At 43.2% G+C, this 27,765-nt stretch overlaps 1 protein-coding gene across 3 annotated transcripts in view; it reads left to right on the top strand.

Annotated features, from left to right (window-relative positions):
• Positions 1-27,450, top strand: part of CORIN (corin, serine peptidase) — a 231,859-nt gene extending 204,409 nt beyond the window's left edge. For all 3 annotated transcript variants that reach the window (XM_041723856.1, XM_041723858.1, XM_041723855.1), the window contains 6 exons: positions 1,104-1,220; positions 3,978-4,027; positions 4,193-4,367; positions 17,946-18,217; positions 20,391-20,524; positions 26,395-27,450. In XM_041723856.1, coding sequence (XP_041579790.1) covers positions 1,104-1,220; positions 3,978-4,027; positions 4,193-4,367; positions 17,946-18,217; positions 20,391-20,524; positions 26,395-26,577 — 931 coding nt within the window. In that variant the 3' untranslated portion in view covers positions 26,578-27,450. The remainder of the gene's footprint in view (positions 1-1,103; positions 1,221-3,977; positions 4,028-4,192; positions 4,368-17,945; positions 18,218-20,390; positions 20,525-26,394) is intronic.
• Positions 27,451-27,765: the final 315 nt, after the last annotated feature.

The following is a 27,765-nucleotide window of genomic DNA, read 5'->3' as shown; positions in this document are numbered from 1 at the left end:
TGTTGTTGCCTCTCTTCTCACTTATCTTTGATGTGTTTCTCCAAACACCTCCACAAGGGAACAACTCCATATACGTGTCACTTTCCTCCTCCTCATGTACCCTTGCCACCCCCAATTTTCAGCCAAGCAGCTCACCTTTCACTCGGAAAGAAAGAGGCTATTTGATTTGAAATCTCTACCCTCTCCACCTTCAGCAAGGTACTGGCTTCCTTCCAGGCTCGGAGGCAGCCCTCCTTCTCCCTGTCTAAATTAATTCCTCCACTCTTCTACCCTTGAGCATCAAGTGACGAAAGTCGGAAAGGTTTTCTGCGAATATGGATTGCCTAAAAGAGCCAGTTATTTCATGAAGAATAGAATGTTTTAGACAAACCTGAATACCTTTGAAACCTAAGGTTTTAAACCTTGCATATGGTGCAACCATGTTTATTTGAATGATTGAGATCCTCACAGGATGGTATTGGTACAAATTGAGTAAGAATATAAGTAAAGAGCAAAATAATGCGGTCAACACTCACCTTTATTTTCCAGAGATTTTCCTAATTTTTAGTGCAGGAAGATTTTGCAGTATGTTGAAAAACATCATTATAATTTTATACTGTCCAAATAGACACTAAATGGCCATCCAGTTACTTTACTTCTTCATTTTTTTTAACCTTATTTACTTTATTTTGAGGGATTGCTGCATTGCAGGATTACATTGGGCAGGAAAAGAGGAGGGGAAAAAAATCCCGGGCAGATAAATTTTACTTTGCTTTTTGTGATCCTTGCCCAAAGTTGCTCTCATTTTTTAGGTATTGGAACTTTCTTTGACATCCTATACATTAGAATTCTATCACCTCCTAAGGTTCAAACACATGTCAGTGGAGAGAATGATTAAAATAGCTGTTACAATTTGGGTCTGCATTGCTCTCGTATACTTTGAGTAGCCTCCTCTTCTGCTGATCACGTTCCATGCCGAATTTCTAATACAAATCTCCCTCTCGAAATGTAGACTTATAATGTAATGCTTCTTTTGGGAAAAAGGACGAGTGCTGAGTAATGATATTGCCTGGTCAAAGATCACTGTGCTTTGAGCATTTCATCGTTCTGTGTCCTTCCATTAGAGAACCATCTGTGACCGAACTGGTACAGGAACAGGAGCAAGACCAGCAGTGGCTGACACTACACTCCAACTGGGAGAGCCTCAATGGGACCACTTTGCATGAACTGCTGGTAAAAGGGTAAGATACCTTTCACAAGAGCTCTGTAGGGTGGATTATGTATGGAGCAAGAGCCTATCATCGGGGACCTTCTCCCATTTCTAACTTAAGATAATCCAAATTTATCACATCGGTAAAGAACTTCCATAGGATGGTGATTGGCCTTTACATTTAGACATTGTTTGGCTTTATCTCTTCTTTCTAGACACGGATGATATTTTTCTCTTGCTCATTGCACGTTTCTTTAATGATGATTACAGAAACTATCATGGTGAAGGCAGAGGAACTTAGGTTTTAAATTTGGAGTTTTTTTAGCATCCTGTTCAAAGTAAATCTCATATCTGTAGTTCCTACAGATGCTACATGGAACTAATTAACAGGGAATTGAAGTAATGAGAACTGATCAAAGTTGGAGAGTCTGAGGAAAAAAAAAACTGACACAAAATGAAATTATAATCAAGTAGCCTTAGAAGTACACTTCTCAGGACTTTCCCCTAAAAAATCATGGCACCTTGAATGAAGCCATCTACCTTGTCTATGGGTGGGGATACAGGAGGGAAATGGAAGGGATTAATACTTTTTTTAGTGTTTATTACATATTACATAGCTATAGAAAATTTAGATAACCTGATCAAAACTCATAGCCCACAGATGGTAAGTGGTGCCTCTCAACTCAAACCAAGTTAATCTGACTCCAAAGCTTTTAATAAGTGCTAGAGAAACCACTTCTTAAGAATTTCAGAGAAGAAAACCTAAAGTAGGCCATTTCTCTTTAGAATGTCTTGAAATTTTTTTTTTAATTTTTATTTATTTATGATAGTCACAGAGAGAGAGAGAGAGAGAGGCAGAGACATAGGCAGAGGGAGAAGCAGGCTCCATGCACCAGGAGCCCGACGTGGGATTCGATCCCGGGTCTCCAGGATCGCGCCCTGGGCCAAAGGCAGGCGCCAAACCGCTGCGCCACCCAGGGATCCCGAATGTCTTGAAATTTTACCCATACACCAAACTCTGCAGCCAAATTTCTGAAGTACTTCCTTCAAAACAATGACCTGAATCTTTCAGCAGAGTGATTTGTTTCCCCAAATTGCAAATCCCAGAATAACCCTTTCAGGTTTAACACATACATACGTACATCATACATATATGTCATTGTAAATTGGGAATTGGTGGAACTGGTTCTAGTTCTGGATTCCTAACTAGATTTGTGATCTTACAGAACCACAATTTCCTATAAAATGAGGAGTTGGTACAGAGAGTCTTTGCTGTCTTTTCCTATTTCTACAAATTGTGGTTTGGGGATCTAACAGATAACAACTGATTGCTGAGTATCTCTTCCATGCCAGGTTCAGTGCTAGGATATAGGAGTGAACGAGGGGGACAAGCGTCCCCCAGGCCTCCAGGAACCTACATTGTCAAGGTGGACAGAGAGACCATGAGCTAGGAAGCAAAATGAATTTCAGATATTTGGAAATACTACAAAGAAATTAAGGGTAACAAGATAGAGAGTAAGGAGGAGACGGGACTTCAGGTTGTGGGAAGGCAAAAAGCAAATATGCTTTTTCCATATTATATAATTTATTGACACAAGTAAGTACACAGGTCTCCATGCAAATTTAGCAAGAAATGAAAATACAGGAAATCCTCAAAAAGGAATGTGGCCATGACACATTTAGGAATAGATTTTTTTTTTCCTGAGAAGTCTAGGATTTTAAGTGCATCACAGTATTTTTGACAGTCCCAAAGGCTCTTTTGTTTTTTAAATTTATACTGTGAATCAGTGCTTTATGGTTAGAAGAAAACTTTGTGATTGAAATTTAATGTGCCCTAAACTGAATTCTCTCATGTAGCCACATTGATAGATGCTTAAATGTGGCCCATGTTCTTACCTTTAAAGGTGAGCTCTGGGGGCACTTTGGTGGCTCAGTGGTTGAGCCTTTGGCTCAGTTCATGATCCCGGGGCCCTGGAATCAGGTCCAACCTTGGGCTCCCCGCAGGGAGCCTGCTTCTTCTCCTTCTGCCTGGGTCTCTGCCTCTCTCTGTGTGTCTCTCATGAATAAATAAATAAAATCTGGAAAAAAAGGTTAATTCTAATTTTTAGAAAGGTCTTTTCTGAACTTACTTCCTGTAAGTTCTACTGACTGGTTCTGATCCTGCCATCTAGAGTTACACTGAATAAATTTAACCCCCCTTCTTCCTGTCGGCCAACCATAGATCTACATTTTGATATCCCAAGTCTCGACAAGATTCTTTTCCAGTCTAAAAAACCCAGAGCTTTTATCTGTCCTCTAACTTTTTGAAGCCATATTTTATTTCTTCCAAACTCTTTGCAACTTCTCTTGACCATCCATACCCTCTCCGTAAGCACAAAAATCTGACATGCTCCTTCCTCACCAAAGATTCTAAGAAGTAGTCCAGTTCCCTTGCCTTCCTCTCCCTACTTTGAAAATCATGGTTTGAGTCAATATTCTGGGTGGTGCCACCAACCAAGATGATGTGGGAAGCTTTGCTAGCAGTAACTTCTTTCCCTACCCACGTGAAATTATATTATGATGATATTAAATAAGCTTAAAAAAAAAAGGTACAATCCTCCATATACCTTTTGTCCCAGGATGATATTTGACCTCAAGAATTCCTGCACAAAGTGTAGATAACCGTTACTCAAAGAACACGACCTCTGGGAACGGTTGAATCTGTGTCTTGCTTTTCCCTGGTAAAGTGTTTGAAATGAATGATAAATATGTAACTTAACATTATGCCTTTTTATGTTTCCAAATCTAGGCAGACTTGTCATAGCAGAAGTAAGATTTCTCTTCTGTGTACAAAACAAGGTGAGAGCATTAGCGGTGTGGTGATGGAATCTGACCTTAATTGGACTGGGTTCTGGGTTGGTTGCGGGGGGTGGGGGGACAATAACTTGCACCTCACAGCAAAGATCCAGGCATCGCGCTGGGCTTGGTAGCGGATCCCACACTGTCTTTTCTGCTTTTTGGTAGACTGTGGGCGTCGCCCTGCTGCCCGAATGAACAAGAGGATCCTTGGGGGTCGGACAAGTCGCCCTGGAAGGTGGCCGTGGCAGTGCTCCCTGCAGAGTGAACCCAGTGGACACATTTGTGGCTGTGTCCTCATTGCCAAGAAGTGGGTCCTGACAGTCGCTCACTGCTTCGAGGGGTAAGCTGCCCTTGGTCCTTTGGTTTTGCCTGAAGTTGGTCATCTTGTCACTTGGGCATTCTTAGTGGCATATGTAAGTCGTTGAAGCCACTTCAATGCAAAAGCCACAGTTGATCTACTCCCTTTATCTGCTTCAATTTTTCTACCTTTGACGTTGTCATCCTGTAGGTGTGCTCATCAGTTATTGGAAATGGATGTATATTGCTGATGATTTTTTTCCTAAGGGGAAGGAAGAGGAAGAAGTTTAGAAGGTTGATGCTGCAGCTAGCATTAGTCTCTTTTCTAGCCTTCCTAAATACGTCAGATACACTTAAAGTCCAATAGAGGGGATTTGTCTATACTCCAGTGAGTTTAGGATGTTGGAGGGATTAGCAAAGAGATGGAGAAGCAGAGATAAGGGCACCTCAGTATGTGTATTAGGGTTCTCCAGAGAATGAGAGACGAGCGAGAGAGGAGGGGTGAGTTTATTTTAAGAAATCATCTCTCATGATTGTGGGAGTGCCGGTGAGTCCAAAATACGCCTAAAGGGACCAGAGCAACTAAGACAAAGGGCAAACCTACCCTAAGTTGACAAGCATCACCGTAGAACGTCTCCCGTTCTGACCACTTGTGTACTTCACTGGCAAAAACAAAACAAAACAAAACCCAAACCAAACAGTAAAAACAACAAACACAAAAAAATCCCAAACATTTAGTATGTTCACATAAGATTCTGGGGGTCAGATATTTGGATGTGACGTGGCTGGTGCAGTTTGTCTCTGATCAGTGGTGGATGGGGCCTCAGCTGGAAGATTCGAAGGCCAAGGGCTGGAGCCATCGGGAGTCAGGCAGTCAGTGCTGCCTGTTGGCTGGGGCCGGGGTACACCTTCATATGGGATTCGCACTCCAGTGCTTGGCATCCCCCAGAACCAACTTCACTGAAAGGGAGACAGTAGGAAGGTGTGTCGCCCTTTTTGGTCTTGGCTCCCAAGACACACATGGTGCCTCTCCTGGGTGGTTGCTCAGAGCCCCACAAGCCCTGGCCAGATCCAAAGGGAAGAAACAAAGAACTCTCCTCTCAATAGGAGGTATATTTGAGGACATATTTTAAAAACCACCATACGACTTTTTTCTGTTTTTTTTTTAAATAAATTTATTTTATTTCAAAATAAGTCAAAAATAATAGCAAAAATTCAAAACAAAATGACTCCTAGTTCTATCACCTAACCGAATTGATGATTTTCACTTGATCGTTAATTTCTAGAAAAAAAATGCAATTTCTTCTTTTTCTTCTTGCCTATTATTTTTCCTTAGCTTTGCCATTTACTGTGTCACCACGGGTCAAGTCATTAATTTCTCTGGGCCACAGTTTATTCACTTGTGACAGGAGGGAAATAAGAGTCCCCACCTCACAGGTTGGTGTGGGGGGTGAGTGACATAGTTTTATGCAAAGCCTTGAGAATCATGCCTGCCACTGATCAGTAAGCTCTCAGGAAATGTCAGCTTTTCTTTTTAAAAAAATTACTGCTAAAAACATGCATTGTACGTTTCCCCTTTTCATGAGTAGTTTTGCATTTTACTAGCAGTATTTTTTATCTCTGTCTGCTTTCTCATCATCCTCACAGTAATCCCTGTTAACAGCCTCGCCAGTGTTCCTTCATAGCTATAAGCATACGTTTTTTATTTTTTATTATTATTATTTTTTTACCAGATGCCACCATTTACCTTTATAATTTGGAGTCACACTCTGTGCTTTTGTTTGATAAGGTGTCTTTCCCATATAACAGTATATCATGGACCTCCCTCTAGGTCAATGGATGTAGCTCTAGCTCATCCTTTTTCAAAATTAAATGATATTCCTTTATATAGATTTACCATAGCTTTTTCTGTTATTCCCCAACTGATGGACATTCAGCTTAGTTCCAGGTTGCTACCATCTTAACATCACTGCAATACATCTTCTCAAACAAAGCTGCTCACCTACAGGTTTCTACAGACTAGAGTCCCAGCGTATATATTTAGCTCTCCGCGGGGGTTATGGAGATGAATACATGTTCCCTTCCTTGGAGTGCTAACCTAGAAAGGAGGCAGACATTTAAACAAGTAATTAAAATACAATGTGATAAGTGATTATAAGATGGAAATGTACATATCCAGGTGATTGCTCTTTTGGGGAAAATAAAATACGAAATATCAAACCAGAACCTCCTCTTGAGAACTTTTAATGTGTAAGATCCAAAATGATTGGAAGAGTTTGTGTAGTATGTCAGGAAATACACGGCAACCTTATTGCTTTGGAAGGGGCCCGGTGTTTCCAGATGTCTTTTCTAGTTCTGATTTATGACTGTGTGATAAGCAGAGATTTTACTAGCAAGAGTACACTCATCAAAACATGATTATCTAAGTAAATCCAACAGTTCTTTAAGGGAATAATACTCTTCACGTGCTAGTCAAGCCAGGTTCCTACGCCACTTTTGTCATTTCCGTAGGTGGTAGCCAAGCTTCCTCTTCCGCTGACAGCTCTGTAAAGTTAAGAAAAAAAACCTTGCAATAGAGAAGAAATGTGTGTTTACAATTAAGGGAATGGATATTATATCAAAGGTCTTGGTGAGATTTCATGGAACACTAAACAGAACTGTCAAGAGGGGCCTGGCCCGTCCATAAAAAGCTAGAAATTGCCCAGCTTCAGATAAGCCTTTGCTTGAATGTGTGCTAATAACTGATTTCATTTTACAATCTCTCCAGTGGCCCGCAAGCTTTGAGAGCTTCTAATTGTAAGCCTTATTCTCTGCTGGAGCCATCAACTGCTGTAATTAATGGGATTCACTTCATGTCGTGAGTCCACGCTTTGGCAAGGCCCAGCGTGACCCATCTGTAGGTCTTCTCAAGCCTGTCTCTTTTCATTATATTGGTTTAAAAAAAAAAAAAAAAAAGGACAACTTTGTTTTGCTCTTTTATGGGGAAGTATTTAAAAATCCCAAATGCAAATTAAAAACATGAGCTAATAAGCGAATCAGACCAAGTCCCATATGCCCTAATCACAACTCAACTTCAACAGTTCCGAGGCAGAAAGACTTTTGACTTTCAGGGGTAATTTAATGAGCAGTTTTCTTCCTCCTTCTGCCTCTGGAAGTCTTAAGACTGAACTTCTGAGGCAGGCCCACAAGCAGTCATTGTCAGAAGCTTTTCATTCCTCTCCAGAAAACACCCATGCAAAGTGATCACCTCATGATGTGACCATAACCCTAACCCCGCCACGTCACCCCTGCCTTCCTTTCTCCCAACCAGCTCTTCTCTTCGCCAGGACTGCATGTGCCCCCCAGTGGCTTCAGCCCCCCAGGCTCCTCCTTGTGCCCTTTCTCTTCTCAGTTAACCTTGTGCACCAAGCTCATCACTTCTGTCCTCCTGCAGAGAACTTAAATCATGTTACGTCCTCATGATTCCCTCTGTATATCTAGGTGCTTGGGAACTGGGCCAGTAATTCATGATTTGTTTTTCTGTTCCATCGACCGGAGGGATATGATCCATCCTCACCACTAAAGCAGAAACTCTCCATATGGGGTCCATACCTCCCCTTCAGCTGCACTGGAGAGTAAGCAAGTGTGGTTTTAAAAAGTCCTCGGTGACAATGACCTGACTCCACACTTGCCCCTGTGCTGCCTCCTGTGGAGATATTCTCTCCATCCTCCTCTCTCCAGTGGAAAATACCTGGGTTTAGGAAATAGTTGGCTTAAAATATGGGCCAAACCTTATAGTTTCTGGGGCTCAGAGAAATTGGGAGCTCCTCCCCTTTTAAGCTTTGTAGTTACTTACGTGTTTCTTCTAGTCGTGCAACTACCTACCATGTATGTGCTCTGCATCTGCACCCCAATAGCTAACCACTACTGAAGAACATCACACACTCTGATTGCTAACTGAGCTCACATAAAATGTATGATCATGAAATTCAGACGAGCATCTAACAATATGGGACCCTTCCAATATACCTCCATAGGAAAGTCATTTTTCTACCTCCGAGACCACTCTCTGACATCTGTTCCTTTCTCCCCAAATCCTTTCACCCTCCACTGGTCTTACCTCATACTTCATGTAGAAAACAGACACCATCATATATTTCACCTCGTCTCACCCTTAATCCCAACAAATTACCTGTAAATATGGCCACATCCCCTACTTTCCCTTGAGTTATGGTGGAAGATGTGTCTCTGTTTCTATTTAAGACCATCACATCCTCCTTCATCTTTTTAAAGACTTTATTTTTTCAATCATTTTGTCTATTTTACATCATCAAATTCTCATCAAATGCTGGATCATTCTCTTCAACAAACATGCCTTGATATCATTAACTTGAGTCCCCTTCTCTTGACTTCACATCTCTCATCAACCATTGCTCATTTTTGCTGGAATTCACAGTAAAACTCCTGACAGACTTTCATACAGTCATCATCTCCCCTTTTCCATTTCCCATTTTCCCCTCAACCCACTCTGGCTGAGCTCTCATCAAGTTCTCACAGATTTGGCACAGAAAGGGCAAAGTCTTTCATGACTTCCGTCTTGCCATATCGCATGGTGACTTTTCAGATTCCAGCTTATTGGAACCTTCCTAGTATTTCATCACTACTTCTTTCTTGAAATAACTTTCTTCACTTTTATTTTAAAATGACAAAAGTATTCTTGTTTTCCTCTCATTTCACCGACCTACCCATTCCTTTCTCTTTGTCCATCTCCTTTGCTACTCCAGAGCTATTATGGATTGTAGGCTTTGTTTCCCTTTCAAATGCATGTGTTGAAACTCTAACCTCCAACAGAATGGAGTGAGGATATGAGGCCCTTGAGAAGTAATTAAATCATGATGGTGGGAGCCCCATAATAGGAATAATGTCCATATAGGAAGAGGAAGAGAGCTTGCTACCTTTTTCTGCCATATGAGGTTACAATAAAGATGGTTATCTGTAAAGCAGGAGAAGAGTCTTCACCAGAACCCAACTGTGCTACCACCCTGGTCTTGGACTTCAGGCCCCCGGAACTATGAGAAATAAATGTATCTTATTTAAGTCACTCAGTGTATGGTAATTTGTGATAGCATCCCGAGCTAAGACAAGGACTCAATTCTTGGCTTTCGTATCTGTCCACAGTCGTCTAATAATATGGTTTCAAATACATGCACATATTTGAACAAATATGAATGTCAGGTAACTGATATGAACATCATTATGAATTTCACATTTGAAAATAAAATATGAATATCATAAATGTATTCATGACTTCCAAACTTATATCTCCAGCCCAGCCCAGGTTTTTCCCAACCACACCACTACCCACCAACTTTAAACACGTGTATTTACCTGCTTAGATGAAATGTCCATTTGAATGTGTAATAAACATCCTTCTTTACATGGCCAAAACAAACCTTGATTCCTTACATCTCCTACTGATCAAATAATTATGTGCCTCACAAACTTTCCCCATCTCAGTAAAAATCATCATTAGTCATTGGTTCACCAAACCTAGGAATCATCCTTAATTCCTCTCACATTTACTCTAGTAATAATTTCTGTAGGATCTTCCAAATTATCTCTAACCCAACCACCTCTCACCATCTTCATGCTATAATCCTAGTGTAGGCCACCATCATACCAGGTCTTCACTATTATATTCATTTTCTAGGGGTGCCATAGCAAAATCCCATAAACTGGGTGGCTTGAACAATAGAATTTCCTTATCTTACAGTTCTGGAAGCTAGAAGTCCAAGATCAAGGTATGGGAAGGGCTGGTTCTTTCTGAAGCCTCGGAGAGAATGCCTCTCACCTAGATTCTGGTGGTTGCTGGCAATCCCTGGCATTCCTTGGTTTGTAGAAGCATCGCATGAATCTGAATCTCTGCCTTCATCTTCACATAGTGTTCTCTTGGTCTGTATCTCTAACTCCAAATTTCCCCCTTTTTAGAAGGACACCAGTCATGTTAGATTAGGGACCATCCGAATGACCTCATTTTAACTTGATTTCCTCTGTAAAGACCTTATCTCCAAAAAGGTCATATTCTGATGTACCAGGGGTTAGGACTTCAACATATGAATTGGAGGTGGGGGAAACATAATCAATCCATAACAATTAAAACGTTTTCCTATCCAGTCTTTTCGACTGCTTTCTTGTTCCCTTATTGTCTGTTATCCACACAGTGAGATAGTGATCTTTCTAAAATGCAAATCAGACCGAGTCACTCCCCCTGCTTAAAACTCTTCCCATTGTAACAAGAACAAAATCTCATGGTGGCCTTTCAAGATCTAGTCCTACCTCTTGGACTGTATCTCCTCCTATTCTCCCGTGTTACACTGGGCTGCAGACATCTGGCCTTCTGTTCCTGAAATCCTCCAAGCTCATTTCTACCTCAGAACATTTGAACTTGCTGCTTTTGCAGTTAGAGCCACAAAACTACCTCCTTCTGGTCATTAAAGACTCTATTTAAGTATGACTTTGTCAGAGACCTCTCTTAAACATCTTGGCTACAGTGAAACCACCCTTCTCGGTCATCTATCATATAACCCTATTTGGTCACTTCTAAAGTGCCCAAGATAATCTTATTTATGTATTTCCTAGCACAGTAGAATAAAAGCTCTATGAGGGCATGAACTGTCTGTCTTCCTCACCCTTGTATTTTCATTTCTTTCAGCATAGCATATACAGCCCCTCAATGAATATTTGTTAACTGACTAACCAGCCCCTTCTAGATGTTTCTTAGTAATCATATGTGCAGTTCTTTTAGTAGTGAAGACTGTAATTTGTCTGGAACTAGAAATGTTAATTCATCTACCGAAGGTCAGTGATGCCTCACTGAGTCCTCCCAAATCTTAGACCATAGCATTGTCATGTCTTAAGCACCTGTATGTTTTATCAAATGGAAGATGAATCTTCTGCATATCGTCTGAAGAACATCCTCTTTGAATGGAGAAATTGGAAGCAAAGGAAACTCCAAACAGTTCTGTTTTGTCTTAGTTCTTCACTAATATTATTTGCCCCAGACAGAAATTTTCCCCTTTCCTTGTTCTTGCACCTTATTTGGCAGATAAGCCATTTTTACATTTCCTGCTTTTCTCCTTTTTAAAACCCTGCTCAGTCTATGACTAAGACTTTCCAGTAATTGCTACACTTTCAGGCCACTCCTTTGTGGTAGAGTTTCTGGTTGCAAAGCTCTGGGATCCTTACGCAGTCACATTGACTCTTTAGCTGATTCTTCGTTTTCCTATTGCAGTCACTTGTGATGGTAGCATGAGAATTTGGCATTTTAATGCTCTCATCTCACTTGATCTGTACTTGATCCAGTCCCTGGATACAATATCATGTCTGCCCCCTTTTTTTTTCTTCAAAACATTCTGAAATCTCACTCTTGAATTTCTAGAATATGTGTCTGACCACCCCATTTTCTTGCTTTTTTGGAACCTGGGATAAGGGGATTGTTCACGTTCTGTAACTTCACCATGGTGTGGCTAGCTCCCCCATCATGTCTGGGAGATATGTTCAGGAAAGAGAAGATGCCTTCCTGCTCTCTGCCATCCTGTCACTCACCAGTGAGTCCACTATGTGACATGCTTTTCTGTGGCCAGTACTCGATGCCTAGGTAGATGCACCTGGACCTTTTTGTTTCAGAGATGGTTAGTAGAAGAGGTGTGGTCTAAGGGTTTAAAGGACCAGCATTCTGGTCTGTTACTATCATTTACTATCTCTGTAACTTTAGATGAGTTATTCATCTGCTGTGAGTCACTACTTTCTCTTCTCTGGAATGGAATAAGAATTCTATTTGGATCTCATAGTTGGTAAGAAGATTACTTGAAATATTGTGTCTAGAAATGCTAGGAAAGCTATAAAGTAGAGCTCTTATCCTAATGTAAATCTGGGCTGCTGGTTTATTTTGCTTTTTTTCACCCTAACATTTAAAACTGTGAATATGTTTAAAAGAATCCAGAACCCTGGCTTCCCTTGGACATTCAAAAGGTCAGATCATATCTAGCATTCCAATGGGACAGCAATAAGCAGGAGCAGAGAAGTGGATGACCCTCCAGATGGGCAGCGCCTGTGATTTGACACACTCTGCCTAGACTTACATCCCGTGCCTTCACATATTCACTCCAAAGTCTGTTCACTGGGTGTGTTGAAGAGAATTCTTTAGAAATACGAAGGGCAGAGCCCAGTATTAAAAGTAAGAGGTTTCTGAGACTGATAGATGATGCCATCATGCGATACTTCTTCGTGTATATTTGGTCACCGTCAAACTACCTCCAAATCACCACGTAGCTGTGCTATTTCTGGGGTGAGACTTGTAAAATAGGATTTGTATCGCTGGTGCTAATTATAAACATTTCTTTCCTTAAAATTATAAGTGTTAAAATAAGATATTTAAGCAAAATCAGAAAGGATGAAAGAAAAAGAATTTATGCTCTTAAGAAAAGATGAAGATAGAAAATCTCGAAGCCTGGTTAGCTGAAATAAGTAAAAATGTGTCATTTTTATGTCTAAATTAGAGTTCAGGGTGGCAAATTGTAAACCAAATTGACCGGTTCTTTTGGCCAGGGACAATGTGGCCGCAATTTTGTATAAATGCTCCTGTGTGTCATCTAAGGTGTATACACATCTGGGCTTTCTCTCTAGAGCAGATCATTGAAGAATTCTACACTGAAATCATATTATCTCAATGTTCGCTGTATAGTGTATCGATTATTAAAGCCAGGAGTATAGTCGTGATGCAAATTAGACCATAAATGTGAATTCCAGACAAGGAAATGCCATCTGGAGCAAGAATGAAAGGAGAAGAGGGAAACTGGGTGGGGCAAATTAGGGAGGGAGACAAACCATGAGAGATTCCTAACTCTGGGAAACAAAGGGTTGTGGAAGGGGAAGAGGATGGGGGGGTGGGCTGACTGGGTGACAGGCACTAAGGAGGGCACTTGATGGTATGAGCTGGCTAATTGAATTTAAGTAAAATATTTTTTAAAGAGTGAAAGGAGAAAAGAGCTTCTTAATGTCTTCCTCAGCCATTTTCATTGTGATTGGTGGATTTTCACCGGGCCTCCTCCTCTCTGCCCCCCTCCCAGAGCATGAGAGGCCTCTGCAGAAACTTCTTTAAGGATGTGCTAGTTCTTTGTGCTGCTGCTTTGAGGTCTGACAGCTCAGTCTGAAAAAGCCCCCCTTTATTGAAGTTTTCCAGCTGCCATCCTTGGCTTTTTTTCTTTGTTGCTCAAAACTATTCACAAAAGCTCATGTGAACATAGCTTGTTCCTATGTGTTTCTCCTCAGGGTAAGAGGAACTGAAACTAGACTCGTGGGGTATTCATGTAGCCCTAAATTTCCTTTCCTCTTTTTGCTTCTACAAGACCGGGCTATCTCTGCCATTATTCCTCACTCATTCTTTGCAGTATGTGTTTCATATGCCCATAGACCATGTATTTGCAGTTTCCCACACTTCACATGCCCATTTCACACAACAGGTTGTGGTTTTTCCTGTTTTTTTGTTTTTGTTTTTTGTTTTTACCAGACTTGGGGGGGGGGGGAAGCATTAAAAAAAAAAAAGACTTTATTTTTTTCCATCATACTCATAACAAAAAAGAAAAAGAACTATATCCTCACTGATCACAAAAATTATGTGAATTTCCTGTGTACTCTTTTGGATTCTTTGTCTCTGGTGTCTGTTAATGCCATAAGGACGGTGGTTTGCATAGCAATAAACTACTAGATACAAGTTAAAAACATTTAGCAGTTTTATTTTTCTTAGATTTTTAAAATTTATTCAGAGAGAGAGAGGGAGAGAGAGAGAGAGAGAGAGAGGCAGAGATACAGGCAGAGGGAGAAGCAGGATCCATGCAGGGAGCCTGACTTGGGACTCGATTCTGGGTCTCCAGGATCACACCCCAGGCCACAGGTGGTACTAAACCGCTGCACCACTGGGGCTGCCCAGCAGTTTTATTTTTCACTATTAGAATTAGATTAAGTACAATATAGTAATTAAGTCTGAAATGTATTTCATCTTGTTACAAATAATTTACAGTGATCAACTGTTTGAAACACTGCTTGTGATTTAAGCAAATGGATGAATATTTGTTAGAAGCAAAATTTAGTAGCTCGGAATCAGGGTCAAGAAGCTATTAAATAGGCAGATATTTGAAATGATTTGCTTGATTTCAGATGCCTTAAATAATAGAATCTCAAGTGAATACTGGGTTTCTCAAATGGTCATGCATTTACTTCTGTAGGTGAAAAAAATGAAAGGAACAAGGGAAGGAGGGAAGGAAGAGAAGAAAAGGAAGGGAGGGAGCGAAGGGGAGGGGGAAGAGAGGAGAGAAAGAGAAGGAAGGAAAAGAGGGAGAGAGAAAGGGAGGAGAGAGAAGAAAGAAAGAAAAAGAAAGAAGAGAAAAAAGAAAGGAAGAAAAAAGGAAGATATGTTCTTTGAATCATGGCTTCATTTAATGAAAAAGAATTCTTCTGTAGTATCATCTTTTAAGGCTCATGAGATAGCACTTCCTGCATTTTACTATGATTGTTTCTTTAATTCATCTTCACTCAATTCTAGAGTTTGTGTGGATGGGAATCATGTCTTTCTCACTTGTTGTAATCCCTGCACAATGCTTGGCATGGAGGAGCTGCTATCCATCTATACCTATCTACATGTCTATAGCTAATATCTATATCTACATTCAAAGAATGACATCAATTCCTATTTGTGTAGTCCTAAAATTATATTTTTTTACAACAACAAAAGGACAGAATGGACTGTGTAGAGGAGTCTTTGAGTAATGTACTCCAAGAACCCAGCAATGCTATAAACAGGTTGAGCACTGACCTTGGCCACTTCTTTCCTAACCCTCCTGAAATCTCAGCCTTTTTTTTTTTTTATAAATCTATTTTTTATTGGTGTTCAATTTGCCGACATATAAAATAATACCCAGTGCTCATCCCATAAAGTGCCCCCCTCAGTGCCCGTCATCCAGTCACCCCCACCCCCCACCCTCCTCCCCTTCCACCATCCCTAGTTCGTTTCCCAGAGTTAGGAGTCTCTCATGTTCTGTCTCCCTTTCTGATATTTTAAATCTTTGCCACGCGTGAGAACACAACGAAGAAAAGCATGCCAAGGAAAGAAGGAATGTGGGTGGGTTTTCGTCTGAGACTCCGTAGGGAGCTCTTAAAAATATTGATTCCCAAGCTTTGAATTGGTGTGGGGGATGTCCTGAAAATCCATATTTACAAGCTCCCCACAAAAAAAAAAATGAAAAGTAAAATAAAATAAAAAATAAAAGCTCCCCACATGATTCAGCCTGGATTGAAAGACAACTGTTTAGTAGGTCCAATCAAAACCTATTTTAGTTGGGCAAGCTCCCACGTGGGGACCATGTGGCCTGGCTCACGCTACCACAGTATAAGGGGTTGTCCGCGAGGAAAGCTCCACCAGCACTGTAGTCGTCTACATGTCCACTCCTCTGCTCCTGGCCCACTCCGGTCCTCCAGAGTGGAATGGGACTGGGAACAGAAAAGGGCGTGGAGGGACTGATGAAGAACAGGCCCAGAATAGGTGGCTGGATTTGGCCATTAGTAAATGTTTTGAAACAACATGCATTGAGCCATCACTAAACAAATACGTGTTGAGAACCCACTGCACACTAGTTCCTGGGCCCTGTGATTACAGCAGCGAACAAGACCACCAGGTCCCTGGTCTCACAGAACTTACATCCTGGGTGCCAGGCAGAGAATAGACAGATGTGCCAACATCACTGATACCGATGAGATGAAAATTAAAGCAGGGTCAACAGTAGAGAGTGATGGGGACAGAATGGAGCCTTGGCCAGGTGGCCCAGGAGGACAGCTGTGAGCCGGTGGTATGCGAGCTGAGACCTCAGAGGAGAGAAGGCGTTAAGGCGAGAACCACATGGGAGCTGAGAGAACCGAAAGGGAGGAGCCTCTGGGTTGGGGCTGTCCTCGGCATATGCAAAAATAGCAAGGCCTTGGGGTTGGCATGGAGCAGGTCAGCTCAGAGGCCGTGCGGAGTCCACACTGTCTCAGGTACGGTTCAAAACCCCTGGGGGATCATGAGCAGGAGACGGACTCAGTGTAATTTTGTGTTTAAAAAGATCACTCTGCTGCTGTGAGGAAAATGGGCTGGGGGTGCTAAGGGTAGAAGAGGGGCCACCGACGGGGGGGCCGTCACAGTCGTCTAGGTGCGTGACAGTGCTTTACACTGAGATGGATTGGGGGGAGGGAGAAACAGGATTCAGGGTATATTTGAAAGCGGAGGGGTGAAGACTTGCTGATGAAGATGATGTCGGGATAAGAGAAAGGATTCAACTCTCTCACGTGGTTATAAACTCTGAATAGCTGTAAAATGAGTTCTGAATGCTTAGAACATAGTCAAGTACGTGGGAAGCACTAAAAAACATCTTAGCCATTATCAAACATACTAGCGAGTGTGTTGAAGGGATAACTGGGTATCCAAGTTCGCGGCTCGGGGGGGGCGGGGTGGGGCCGGAGCTACACGTTTGGGGGTTCCCAGGACTTGGTGGCATTTAAACCCATTGGCCGCGATGGAACCTTTAAGGGGGTGAGTACAGAGTAGGAAGCCTGGCGGTAGAGCCCTGGGAGGGGAGAAGGGGGGACAAGAGGGAGAATGAAAAGCAAGGAGGACGAAAAGCCAAGGCTAAGAGATTCCCCCAAGAAGGAGCAAGTGCCTCAGAGAATGGCAATTTTTCAGGGGAACCTTTTGAAAACTTCAAGCCCGAGACTTAGAAAGGGGACAAGGCCCGGTGATCAGGCCCAGGCCCAGGCCTTGCTGTTTCTGAGCACTTGCTGGGAAGGTTCTAGTCTGTGCACCTTGGAACGCTGCACTCCCGGAGCCTTCAGGATTCTCCACGTGCCAGATGTCCTCCCTCTTCCTCTTGTTTATTTTATTTTATTTTATTTTATTTTATTTTATTTTATTTATTGTTTTATTTTTTATTTTATTATTTTATTTATTTTATTTTATTTATTATTTTAATTTTACTTTAATTTATATTATTTTATTTATTTTATTATTTTATTATTTTATTTATTTATTTTATTTATTTTATTTTATTTTATTTATTTTATTTTATTTTATTTTATTTTATTTATTTTATTTTATTTATTTTATTTTATTTTATTTTATTTTATTTTATTTATTTTATTTTATTTTATTTTATTTTATTTTATTTTATTTTATTTTATTTATTTAATTTAATTTTCCCCACTCGGTGAAGCAAGGAACCTCCCTGCCTGCCTTTCAGACCGACCTGGTGTTCTTGGCCGGGAGAGCCCCGTTCTGGAAGCAGGAGCTTTGCTTTCCCCGAGAAAACCGACCGACCAATTGCTCAGGCCCTTAGAGGGATGCCTCTGAGATAAATGCGGTCGGCCTGTGGTCACAGAGATGAGATCTCTTCTAAAAATCACGGGTAAAAATAATAATAATAATAATAATAATAATAATAATAATAATAATAATAATAATTTAAAAATAAAAAATAAAAAACAACTAAATACAAACCGCGGGTGAGTTTGAGAGCCCAGGCCCGGGTCTGCGAGGCCAGCGGCTGTCGGTTCGTTGCAGGCGGGAGGATGCTGCGGCCTGGACGGTGGTGTTGGGCATCAGCAACCTGGACCACCCGTCGGCGTTCATGCAGACGCGGCCCGTCAAGACCATCGTCCTGCACCCTCGCTACAGCCGGGCCGTGGTGGATTATGACATCAGCGTCGTGGAGCTGAGCCACGCCGTCCGTGAGACCAGCTACGTGCGGCCCGTCTGCCTGCCCAGTGCGCGGTGGGCCCCGGAGCCCGACACCTACTGCTATGTCACGGGCTGGGGCCACACGGGCCACAGAAGTAAGCTGCAGCTGTGTCCCCGCCGTGTCCCCCGTGAGGCTCCGGTGACACTCTCCCTCCCGTTCCACCTCTAGGAGCGCAGCCCCCGGGGCAAGTGCCAGGGGGCCATGTCACAGCCCTTGCCACACACACCGGAGGTGCCAGGCCCGGTGGCAGCCCCCGAATCCCCCCCACACGCCCATTCCTGCTTCAGGGAGCCCCTGCCGAGGCCCGGTGGGGAGGGCCTGTCGGTCACCCCGGCTGCAGACCGTCTCCACCAGGGACGGGCCTCCCTCCGGTGGGGACAGCCCCGGCCCCACGTCCCCAGCTCGAGGCGACGAGGGGCCTCTTCCACACCTGCACCATCACCACCTACCGCCCTCCCAGAAGGAAAACCCGTTTGCCACTTGCCTCTGGAAATTGATTAAAAGTCATTTGGCCCCTAGATGACCAAACACCAACATAGAGCGACTCAGTGGCGTGCCCCGGCGCTCCCAGCCCCCCTCTCGGGCCCCCTCTGTGTCACCTACCAAAAGTTCAGGGTAAGACTGTAACCAGGGAGGGGGGGTCTCCTCCAACGGTAAGTGCCGGCCGCTGCGACCCTCGGGAATGCAGACTGCCTAGGCATCCCCGTCGCCCACCTTAGCCACTGCCACTTGGAAGGACAGGTGTTTGGTCTTGTTTTTCCTTAAATTTTAGATCAGTTTTGGGCTGAGTCGAGTTTCTTTTCTGTATGATCGGTGGATGACAGAGAAAGCTAATGGACAGGGTTGAGTCAGTGACTTCTGAAAAGCTCCCATGGAAGGCCTTCGAAGGCCATGCTGGCTGTGTCACGTCGCCGTTCCGGGGACCCGGGCTGTCCAAAGCCCTCGTTGGTACCGTGACGTGATACAGCCGCAGCCTCCACCTGCATCATTTCTACAACATCCACATCAGACTCCGAGCAATCACATAGCATCACGCAGACCACGTATGTGGTGTTGCGTGAAGAGCAGGGGTCCGAATTCGGTTAGAAAAGTGTTATTGACCCTGACTTCCTGGCTTACTATAAAATGGAGAAAAAAAATAATAGCAGCTGCCTAATTCATAGGATTCTTGTAAAGATTTAAGACAAATAGGCCCAGAATATGCCAAGTGCAGGTCCAGGCCTACCACTAGTCCCCATAAATGTTACCGATGGTGTTTTTTTTTTTTTTTAAAGATTTTATTTATTCATGAGAGACACACAGAGAGAGGCAGAGACACAGGCAGAAGGAGAAGCAGGCTCCATGCCGGGAGCCCAATGTGGGACTCGATCCCGGGACCCCGGGGATCACTCCCTGGGCCGAAGGCAGACAGATGCTCACCACTGAGCCCCCCGTGCATCCCAGGCGATGGGCCTTATTACCACTAACAAGTCCTTGAAACTGTCTCATCACATTGATTCTCCGGACGGGATTCTTTCTTCCCATAGGCCACCGTGTGTGTGTGTGTGTGTGTGTGTGTGTGTGTGTGTGTGTGTACTGTTTCCTCATCACTATCTAAGAGCACAATGATGTGTGTAATTTTGTCTAAACAACAAGACTGTGCTCCGAGGAATCCATCGTTATTCGGTGAGAACTTAGAAACAAGACAGAATTTGCAGGTTCCCTCTGCTGACAGACAGTAAGGGCTGGTTTTGTCCCCTTGGACACCTCCCTCCCTGTGTGGCCTCGGGGGTCAAAGCTGCTTACCTCCAGCACCGGCCTCGGTAGCACTTGGGGAGACTTTGCTCTAAACCTAGCGGGGGAGCCACCGTTCCCGTCTCAGTCCCGGGGGATGTGTCCTCCTGGGGCAGCGCTGGGCTCGCTCGGGGCTGGCGGCCCCTCCATCGGGTGCGGGGCTCCGGCTTGACTCTTTCTTTTCATCGTAGCAGCCGTGGTTTCTGTTGAAGCCTAGTGGGGGGGGCGGGCACGAGCCAAGTTGGCTGTCCGGTCTGTGCCTCAGTCTCTCATTGATCCAATAACGGAGTTTGACCAGATGATGGCTACCAACGCTCCCCCTGGAAAAGGCGGATGCCCAACGTGCCTGGTCTTTGAGATGGATGGCATTTTAAGAATATGCTTCTCCTGGTACACAGGTGTCATCGTCTCATGCACGCCTAGCCTCGTTCTTGAGTCATTGTACCCTCTTATATATTTTGTTTCTTTTTCCTTAAAAACCCAACCCAACCCAGTGCCTTTTAAGCTGCAAGAGGGTGAAGTCCGCATCATCTCCCTGGAGCAGTGCCAGGCCTACTTTGACATGAAGACCATCACCACCCGGATGATATGTGCTGGCTACGAGTCTGGCACCGTCGACTCGTGCATGGTAAATGGTTTCCTGGTTCTGAGGAGATGCGGGTCAGTGGGGCCGTATAAGATCATCGTTACTCATGTGTGGTCCTTTGGGAATATTTTTTGCAGGTTGCTTACTACCAAATATTTATTCGCAGTAGGTACTTGATCCAGTACCCAGGTGGTCCCCCTGTAGCTACCCCACGGCCTCCCGTCAGGTCGCCTTCAGCTTCCCCATCGGCTGCGTGGGGAGCAGCACCGGGGACAGTGGCAGGAAGAGGGGCCCTGTCTGGCCCACCCCGCAGCTAGGACGAGGTTCCAGCAGTAACCAGGCTGCCCACCCTCACCCCCTAGGCGCAGAGCGACACCAAAGGACGTTTTCAGCCATCGGCCATCAGGATGACGGCATTAAAGCCCCTGCAAACACGCCCGCTTCCAGGGGGATGTCCATCCCACGGGCCTGCACCCGAGAGCCAGCTTGTCCCGACCTATCGCTGGTCCGGGCCTGCGGACACTCGGGGCTCCTGGTCACGGTGGTTTGCTGAGCGCGCTAACTTAGCAATGCAGGGAGGCATTTTTATTCTTACCCTAATGAACACCCATTGACTATTATATTGAACTGGCTCCCAGGGAAGGACAAAAAAGTTCAAGTGCTCAAAGAAGCTTATTTTTTTCTATGTTTACATTTTAATTCTGGTGTAAATACAATGTTACACTAGTTTCAGGCGCAGACTGTAGCTCCCACACTTCCATACACCAGAGCAAGGGCCCCCTGAATCCCCAGGAATCACCTGTTTCCCCCATCCCCACACCCACCTCCCCTCGGGTGACCATCAGCTTGTTCTCTATAGTTTAAGAGTCTCTCGGTTTGTCTCTCTTTTTTGTTCCTTTGCTCATTTGTTTTGTTTCCTATGTTCCACATGAGTGAAATCATACGGGATTTGTCTTTCTCTGACTGACTCTGCTTAGCATTATTAGCTTGGCATTGCACATGGCAAGATTTCATTCTTTTTATGGCTGAGTAATACTCCACTGTGTATATACACCACTTCTTTATCCTTTCATCGGTCAGTGGACGCTTGGGCTGTTTCCACAGTTTGGTCATTGCATATAATGCAGTAAACATAGGGGTGCACCGGTTTCTTTGAATGAGTGTTTCTGTATTCTTTGGGTAAATACGCAGTAGTGTGATTACTGGATCATAGGGTAGCTCTGTTTTTAACTTTCTGAAGACCCTCTATACTGGTTTCCATTGTAGTTGCACCAGTTTGCATTCCCACCAACAGGGAAAGAGGTAGGTACCTTTCTCTTCACGTCCTCACTAACACTTGCTTCTTGTGTTTTCGATTTTAGCCACTCGGTGGTATCTCAGTGTAATTGTGATTTGCATTTTCCTGATGATAAGTGATGTCGAACATCTTTCCATGCCTCTGATGGCCATCTGGGTGTCTTCTTTGGAGAAACAGCTGTTCATGTCTTCTGCCCATTTTTCGTTGGATTATTTGTTTTTGGGGTGTTGGGTTGTAGAAGTTCTTTATATACTTTGGATATTAACCCTTTATTGCAAATATCTTCTCCCATCCCATAGGCTTTTAGTTTTGTTGATTGTTTCCTTCACTGTGCAGAAGTTTTTGATTTTGATGCAGTTTGATAGTTTATTTTTGTTTTTGCTTTTATTTCGAGACGTATCTAGAAAAATGTTGCTATGGCTTGTGTTAGAGAGATTACTGCGATGTGCTGTCTTCTAGGATTTTCTTTTATGGTTTCAGGTCTTATACTTAGGTCTTTAATCTATTTTATTTTTTTGTGGATGGTGTAAGAAAGTGATCCAGTTTCATTCTCTCGCATCTAGTTGACTAGTTTTTCCCAATATTTGTTGAAGGGACTTTTTCCATTAGATATTCCTCCCTGCTTTGTTGAAAATTAATTAACTGTACAATTATGGGTTCATTTCTGGGTTTTCTATTCTGTTCCATTGATCTGTGTCTGGTTTTGTGCCAGTATCATGCTGTTTTGATTACTACAGCTTCGCAATATAACTTGAAGTCTGAAATTCTGATACCTCTTGGTTTTCACGTCTTTTGTGGCTTCATATACATTTTAGGATTGTTTGTTCTAGCTCTGAAAATTGCTGTTAGTATCTTGATAGGGATTGCACTAAATCTGTAGACTGCCTTGGATAGTATAGACATTTTTTTTTTTAAATTTTATTTATTTATGATAGGCACACAGTGAGAGAGAGAGAAGCAGAGACATAGGCAGAGGGAGAAGCAGGCTCCATGCACCGGGAGCCCGACGTGGGATTCGATCCCGGGTCTCCAGGATCGCGCCCTGGGCCAAAGGCAGGCGCCAAACCGCTGCGCCACCCAGGGATCCCTAGTATAGACATTTTAACAATTTTTTTTTCTTCCGTTCTAATCCATGAGTGTGGAATATCTTTCCATTTCTTCGTGTCATCATCAGTTTCTTTTCTTAGTGTGTTATAGTTTTCAGAGTACAGGTCTTTCGCCTCTTTGGTTAGGTGTATTCCTAGGTATCTTACTATTTTTGGTGCAGTTGTTAATGGGATTCTTAATTTGTCTTTCTGCTTCAAAGAAGCATAGAACAATGGAGAAGGCAGTTACTCTACACCATGGCTCTGAAACACCTTTGCTATTTCAGCTGTGGGGTAGATAGGATTGCCCCACACATTGCTGAAGTGAAGAAGAGAGCGACAATATTATTACCACTAACACAATATAGTAAAGGAACACTGTTGGTGGCCTATTTCAGAACAGGCAAATAAGAGGACTGGAAATCGCCCAGTGGTGGTTCCTTAGTTATCACGGGCAAGAGGGAGGCAAGCAGATGGTTTGGAGTTTCACTGAGGGCACCGTCCCTTCTGCCTCTTGGCCACAAATCGTCCGACTGAGGTGGGTTGTGGTGAAGGAATTCCTACCTTCCTGTGAGAGGCCCAGGTTTGACTTCCCAAGCCAAACCAAAAAAAAAAAAAAAAAAAAGTATTTGGGGAGGCAGCATGGCATGGGGCTTAGGACACAGCATTTGCAGTCTGAACGTTCTGGGTTGGATCCAATCTCTGCCTGTAAGGACAGTGTGACCTGGGGAAGTTATCTAACCTCTCTAGAATCACAAGATGGAGCTGATTCTAATTTTCAGGGTGTTTTGAGGACCACCTGAGTCAGTGTCGGTGAAAGCCCTCTCTTACACGTATCCGTGTGTGATGTCTGGCACACTCACTCAGGGAAGAATAATCACATAATTAGCATCTATCAGTTAGTGCTTCTCATGTTCCAATATCTTTTCCAAATGCTTTCTAATAACTCATTTAATCCTCATCATAAATTCTTGTGGCACTATCATGGTTTTTACTGTTTTAGAAATCAGGAAAAACAAGGGAGTGGCGAGGTTAAGTTATTTTCCCCACATTACCCATCAGGAAGGTGGTACAGTGAGGACATGAACTCAGGAAGCCTGGCTTCAGGGTCCAAGTGCTCACCTGCTACACTCTCCTGGTGGCAGTGATTAGTGTAGGCACATCTTCCCCCCCAACCCCCAAGATGGTTTGGAGGTGGACCCAAAACTAGTGCCTCTTCATCTCTTGGGAATTGTTTAAGGAGAAGAAGGGAAGGGATTCTTTGAAAGAGATTGGAGCCCAAGCACAGGCATGTTCATATCATGTTGTCTGATAGGAACTTGGGAGTAGTGGGAATTCAACACCGTGGGTGTCTTACATGTGTCCTGGGTTTTCTCCAATACATCCCCAGGGAGAAAACAAATCATCAAAAGCTACTTTTACCAGGTCTGGAGCAAGATTACTCACTAGAACCTCTCATTATCTTTCTTCCTTGCATCCATAGCACACATCGGAAGCTTCTATTAAGGTCTAGAAATCATGGGGATCAATATCAAAGCCAAACATAAACTTTGGCCTAAAGCCCAATATTATGAAAAGCAGACCAAAAAAGAGAAAACTGTGCCTTTTGCTATATTCTCTCTTGCATTCAAATTGCTTCTCCCTCCCTTCTGGTTTCCCACCTGACAAATGTCTACTTGCCTCCCTAGGCCTAGCTCAAAATCCACATCTTGGGAAAGGCACTTTTTGCTCCTCTCCAGCTGGTCAGTAAGCGCTCATTCCTTTGAAGCCTCCTTCGTGTATGGCCCTGGGACCTGGCCTTCAAGTAGAGTTACTCTTGTTACCCAAGCAGACTTTTGGCCACCCAGGGACAAAAAAAATCATGCCCTCTTCATCTGCAGAGATCCTAGCACAGACTCTGGCAAAGAGTAGACACCAGATAATTATTTGGCTACGCTCCTGATCTGGAAGTGGAGAGACGCTGACCTGTACACATCCTGGTTTTCGGTTTAAGTGGTAGTTTAATTATATGGACGCTATAAGGATACTGAATTCCCAAGTTACTATGTGCCCCTTTCCCATTCTCCTCTCTGAAGAGGCTTCTTTTTTTCGAGGCAACATAGACACATCCCATTTGAATGACTCCCTGGCATAATAAACAGCTCACCCTATATGAGTTAGCATTTTAGTATTGCTTTTATATAAGGGGAGATGAAAACACTTGTGCAATATGTCCAATAACACATTTCTAGGAAATGTTGCTTTAAAAACTCAGGCTTTCAGATAGAACAACTTATCCAGCCCCTTGCGAGGTCTATCCTTATTATTTAGGCTTCTGGCACCGTAAGGGGTACATGTAAAGGGGGCTGTTTCCACGGAAGCACGCAGCACAATCAGAAAACTTCATTTCACTTTAACATTTTGCTGACACCGTAGGAGGACTCCCACGGTAGTTAGGGACTTGGAGTCGTGGTGCCAGGCTGCCCAGGCCTCACGCTCGCTCTGCCTACGAACAGGTTACACACCTGTGCTTTGGTCTTGTTACCTCCAAAATGGGTATTACAGTGATTGTCATCAACTCATAGGGATTTCATCAGGATTCAATGAGCAAATCCAAGGGAAAGTGAGGAGCACCAGTAAACATAATTACTATTTTTCTCCAGTGTGACGGGGGGTGGGGGGTGGGAGACCATCTGTAGAATTTCAAGTTTGACATCCTTACAGGGCAGGAGTATTTGTAAATCCCCACCGTGAATTCACATACGTAGTTCCTTATCTTCTAGGGTATCGATTCCTCTTTTTGGATGCCATGTACAATACACCTCATCTCTGATCTTTCCAGATATAGCCAATATTCACGTTTATAAAGCCATAGTGTCTCACTGTTCATTACACGTGGGCAAAAGAACTGCAACACCCAAATCGAAATGTCAAGAATGAAAATATCTCTATGCACATGAGGGGGAATAGAGGCTACCAATACTATACCCAACTGTAAATAATTCAGATGTGGCATTCTCCATGTATACTAATTCAAAAAAGTCCTGCGAACTATTAAGAAATACAGCAAGTTGCCGGTGTCTTTTACTAAATGCATTCATTCATAAAGCAAGAATCTTGAAAATGGAGAGTTATTTTTGGAATAGTTTTCTATTACTTTTGTGTGGGGAAAAAAAAATCTGAGTGTTCCATTTTGTTACTTTCAACATTAGGAGAGAATTAGTTGTGATACACTAGAATTTTTAAAAAGTGATGACCTATTTTGATAAGCACAGGAAATGGCTGAAAAGTCTGATTTTCAGGAAATAAGAATGGAGCCCTTTCCCAAGGTACCCCCATTCCCTTAAAGATCAGGGTTTAAGATGTTCATTCAAAAGTTGCATCTAGGTAGTAAAACCCATGCTCCGTCCGGTTGGCAATGAAAACCTTGTTTTAAACTTTCTAAGAAGTTGGTTAGGCTGGGTTTGGCTCCATCGTACCCCCAGGATGACACGGATGGTCACGAGGGCTCTGAGATACCGGTGACTAACGTCCACTGCTGTTCATTACAGGGTGACAGCGGTGGGCCACTGGTTTGCGAGCGGCCTGGAGGACAGTGGACATTATTTGGCTTAACGTCGTGGGGCTCCGTCTGCTTTTCCAAAGTCCTGGGGCCTGGAGTTTATAGCAACGTGTCCTACTTCGTTGAATGGATTGAAAGACAAATATACATCCATAACTTTCTCCTGAAGTAATTCCAAAGATGACGAGAGACTTTTGCCAGCTACACTCAAAGAAAATGGCCTTTTTGACTGAGCAGAGCTTCCTGCAGAGAGCTGTCCAGAAGCACTTGTCACGGACAGGGATGCTCAGGAGTGCACTGCAAATTTTCATGTTTGTTTTGGTCTAATTTTAGTCTTTTCAGCTTTAGTTTTCTCTTATTTCAAGTTTAATGACAGTCTTTAAACAACAAAGCAAGGCAGATTTTGTTCTTTTGCCAGCCTTCATCTTGACCATAGCACAAAATTATCAGCTCTGGAATAAGGCAGGTGCTAGGGCAGCAGGTTCTAGAAAATCCTCTTTATTCCAGTCCCCAGGAGGATACAGAGACCCAGGCTGACGAATCTTTGCCAGCTTTTGTTTCTCAAGCACAATTAGCAGAGTTGGCACATCTCAATATTAATATTGGAGACTTGCTTTTGATTTATTAAGAGCCAAGACATTTTACATGCTTAAATTATTTACTCAATTTATTATTGAGTAATTATTTACTCAATTATTACTCAAGTCTGCATAGTTCTGAAAACCTATGAAAAGACAGTCAGAGGCAAAAGACAAGTAAAGTAGCATCCATTTCAGTGGCTGAAATGGCAGGACGTGCTGACACAAAGGTCGTTAGACGTCAACACTAGCCTTTAGCGTTACAAGGCTGCATGCTCTGAACTTAAGTCAAGGATGTGACCTTACAGAAGGGTCTCCACAGAACCTTCCCTGTAGCCGGGATGTGTTCAGTGTGTTATCAGTTGGCTGACCGACACCTCCACAACTAGACGGATATTTGTGGGAAACCTTTTGTTTTGCCTTATGTGACAATGAATTGACATTAAACTTTGCCAAAGGAAAACTTGCTTCGGCCTTGGTCACTAAAACAAAAATCTAAAAATGCTTTTAAGCGCTAGGCCACTCTATGCACGTCAATTCCCGAAGTAACTGGTGGTTAAAGGTATTTCTCCCCACTGAAAAGCTGCCAAATGCCAATTTTCACACGGAAATAATCTGTCAGGCATCCATTTAGCCACATCGAAATGCCTTCCGAACAAGTTAGGACTCCCTGCTGACCTTCACCAGCAATTTTACACTTTTTTTTTTTGTACTTCTCTGCATGTACACACATTTCAGGTTTGAAAAGCTACCTTGACACTTTCCATGTTATGTGTCTCCTA

The sequence above is a fragment of the Vulpes lagopus genome, chromosome 12 (assembly GCF_018345385.1).
Source record: "Vulpes lagopus strain Blue_001 chromosome 12, ASM1834538v1, whole genome shotgun sequence".
Taxonomy (NCBI): domain Eukaryota; kingdom Metazoa; phylum Chordata; class Mammalia; order Carnivora; family Canidae; genus Vulpes; species Vulpes lagopus.
This window is presented reverse-complemented; position numbering and strand designations above follow the sequence as displayed.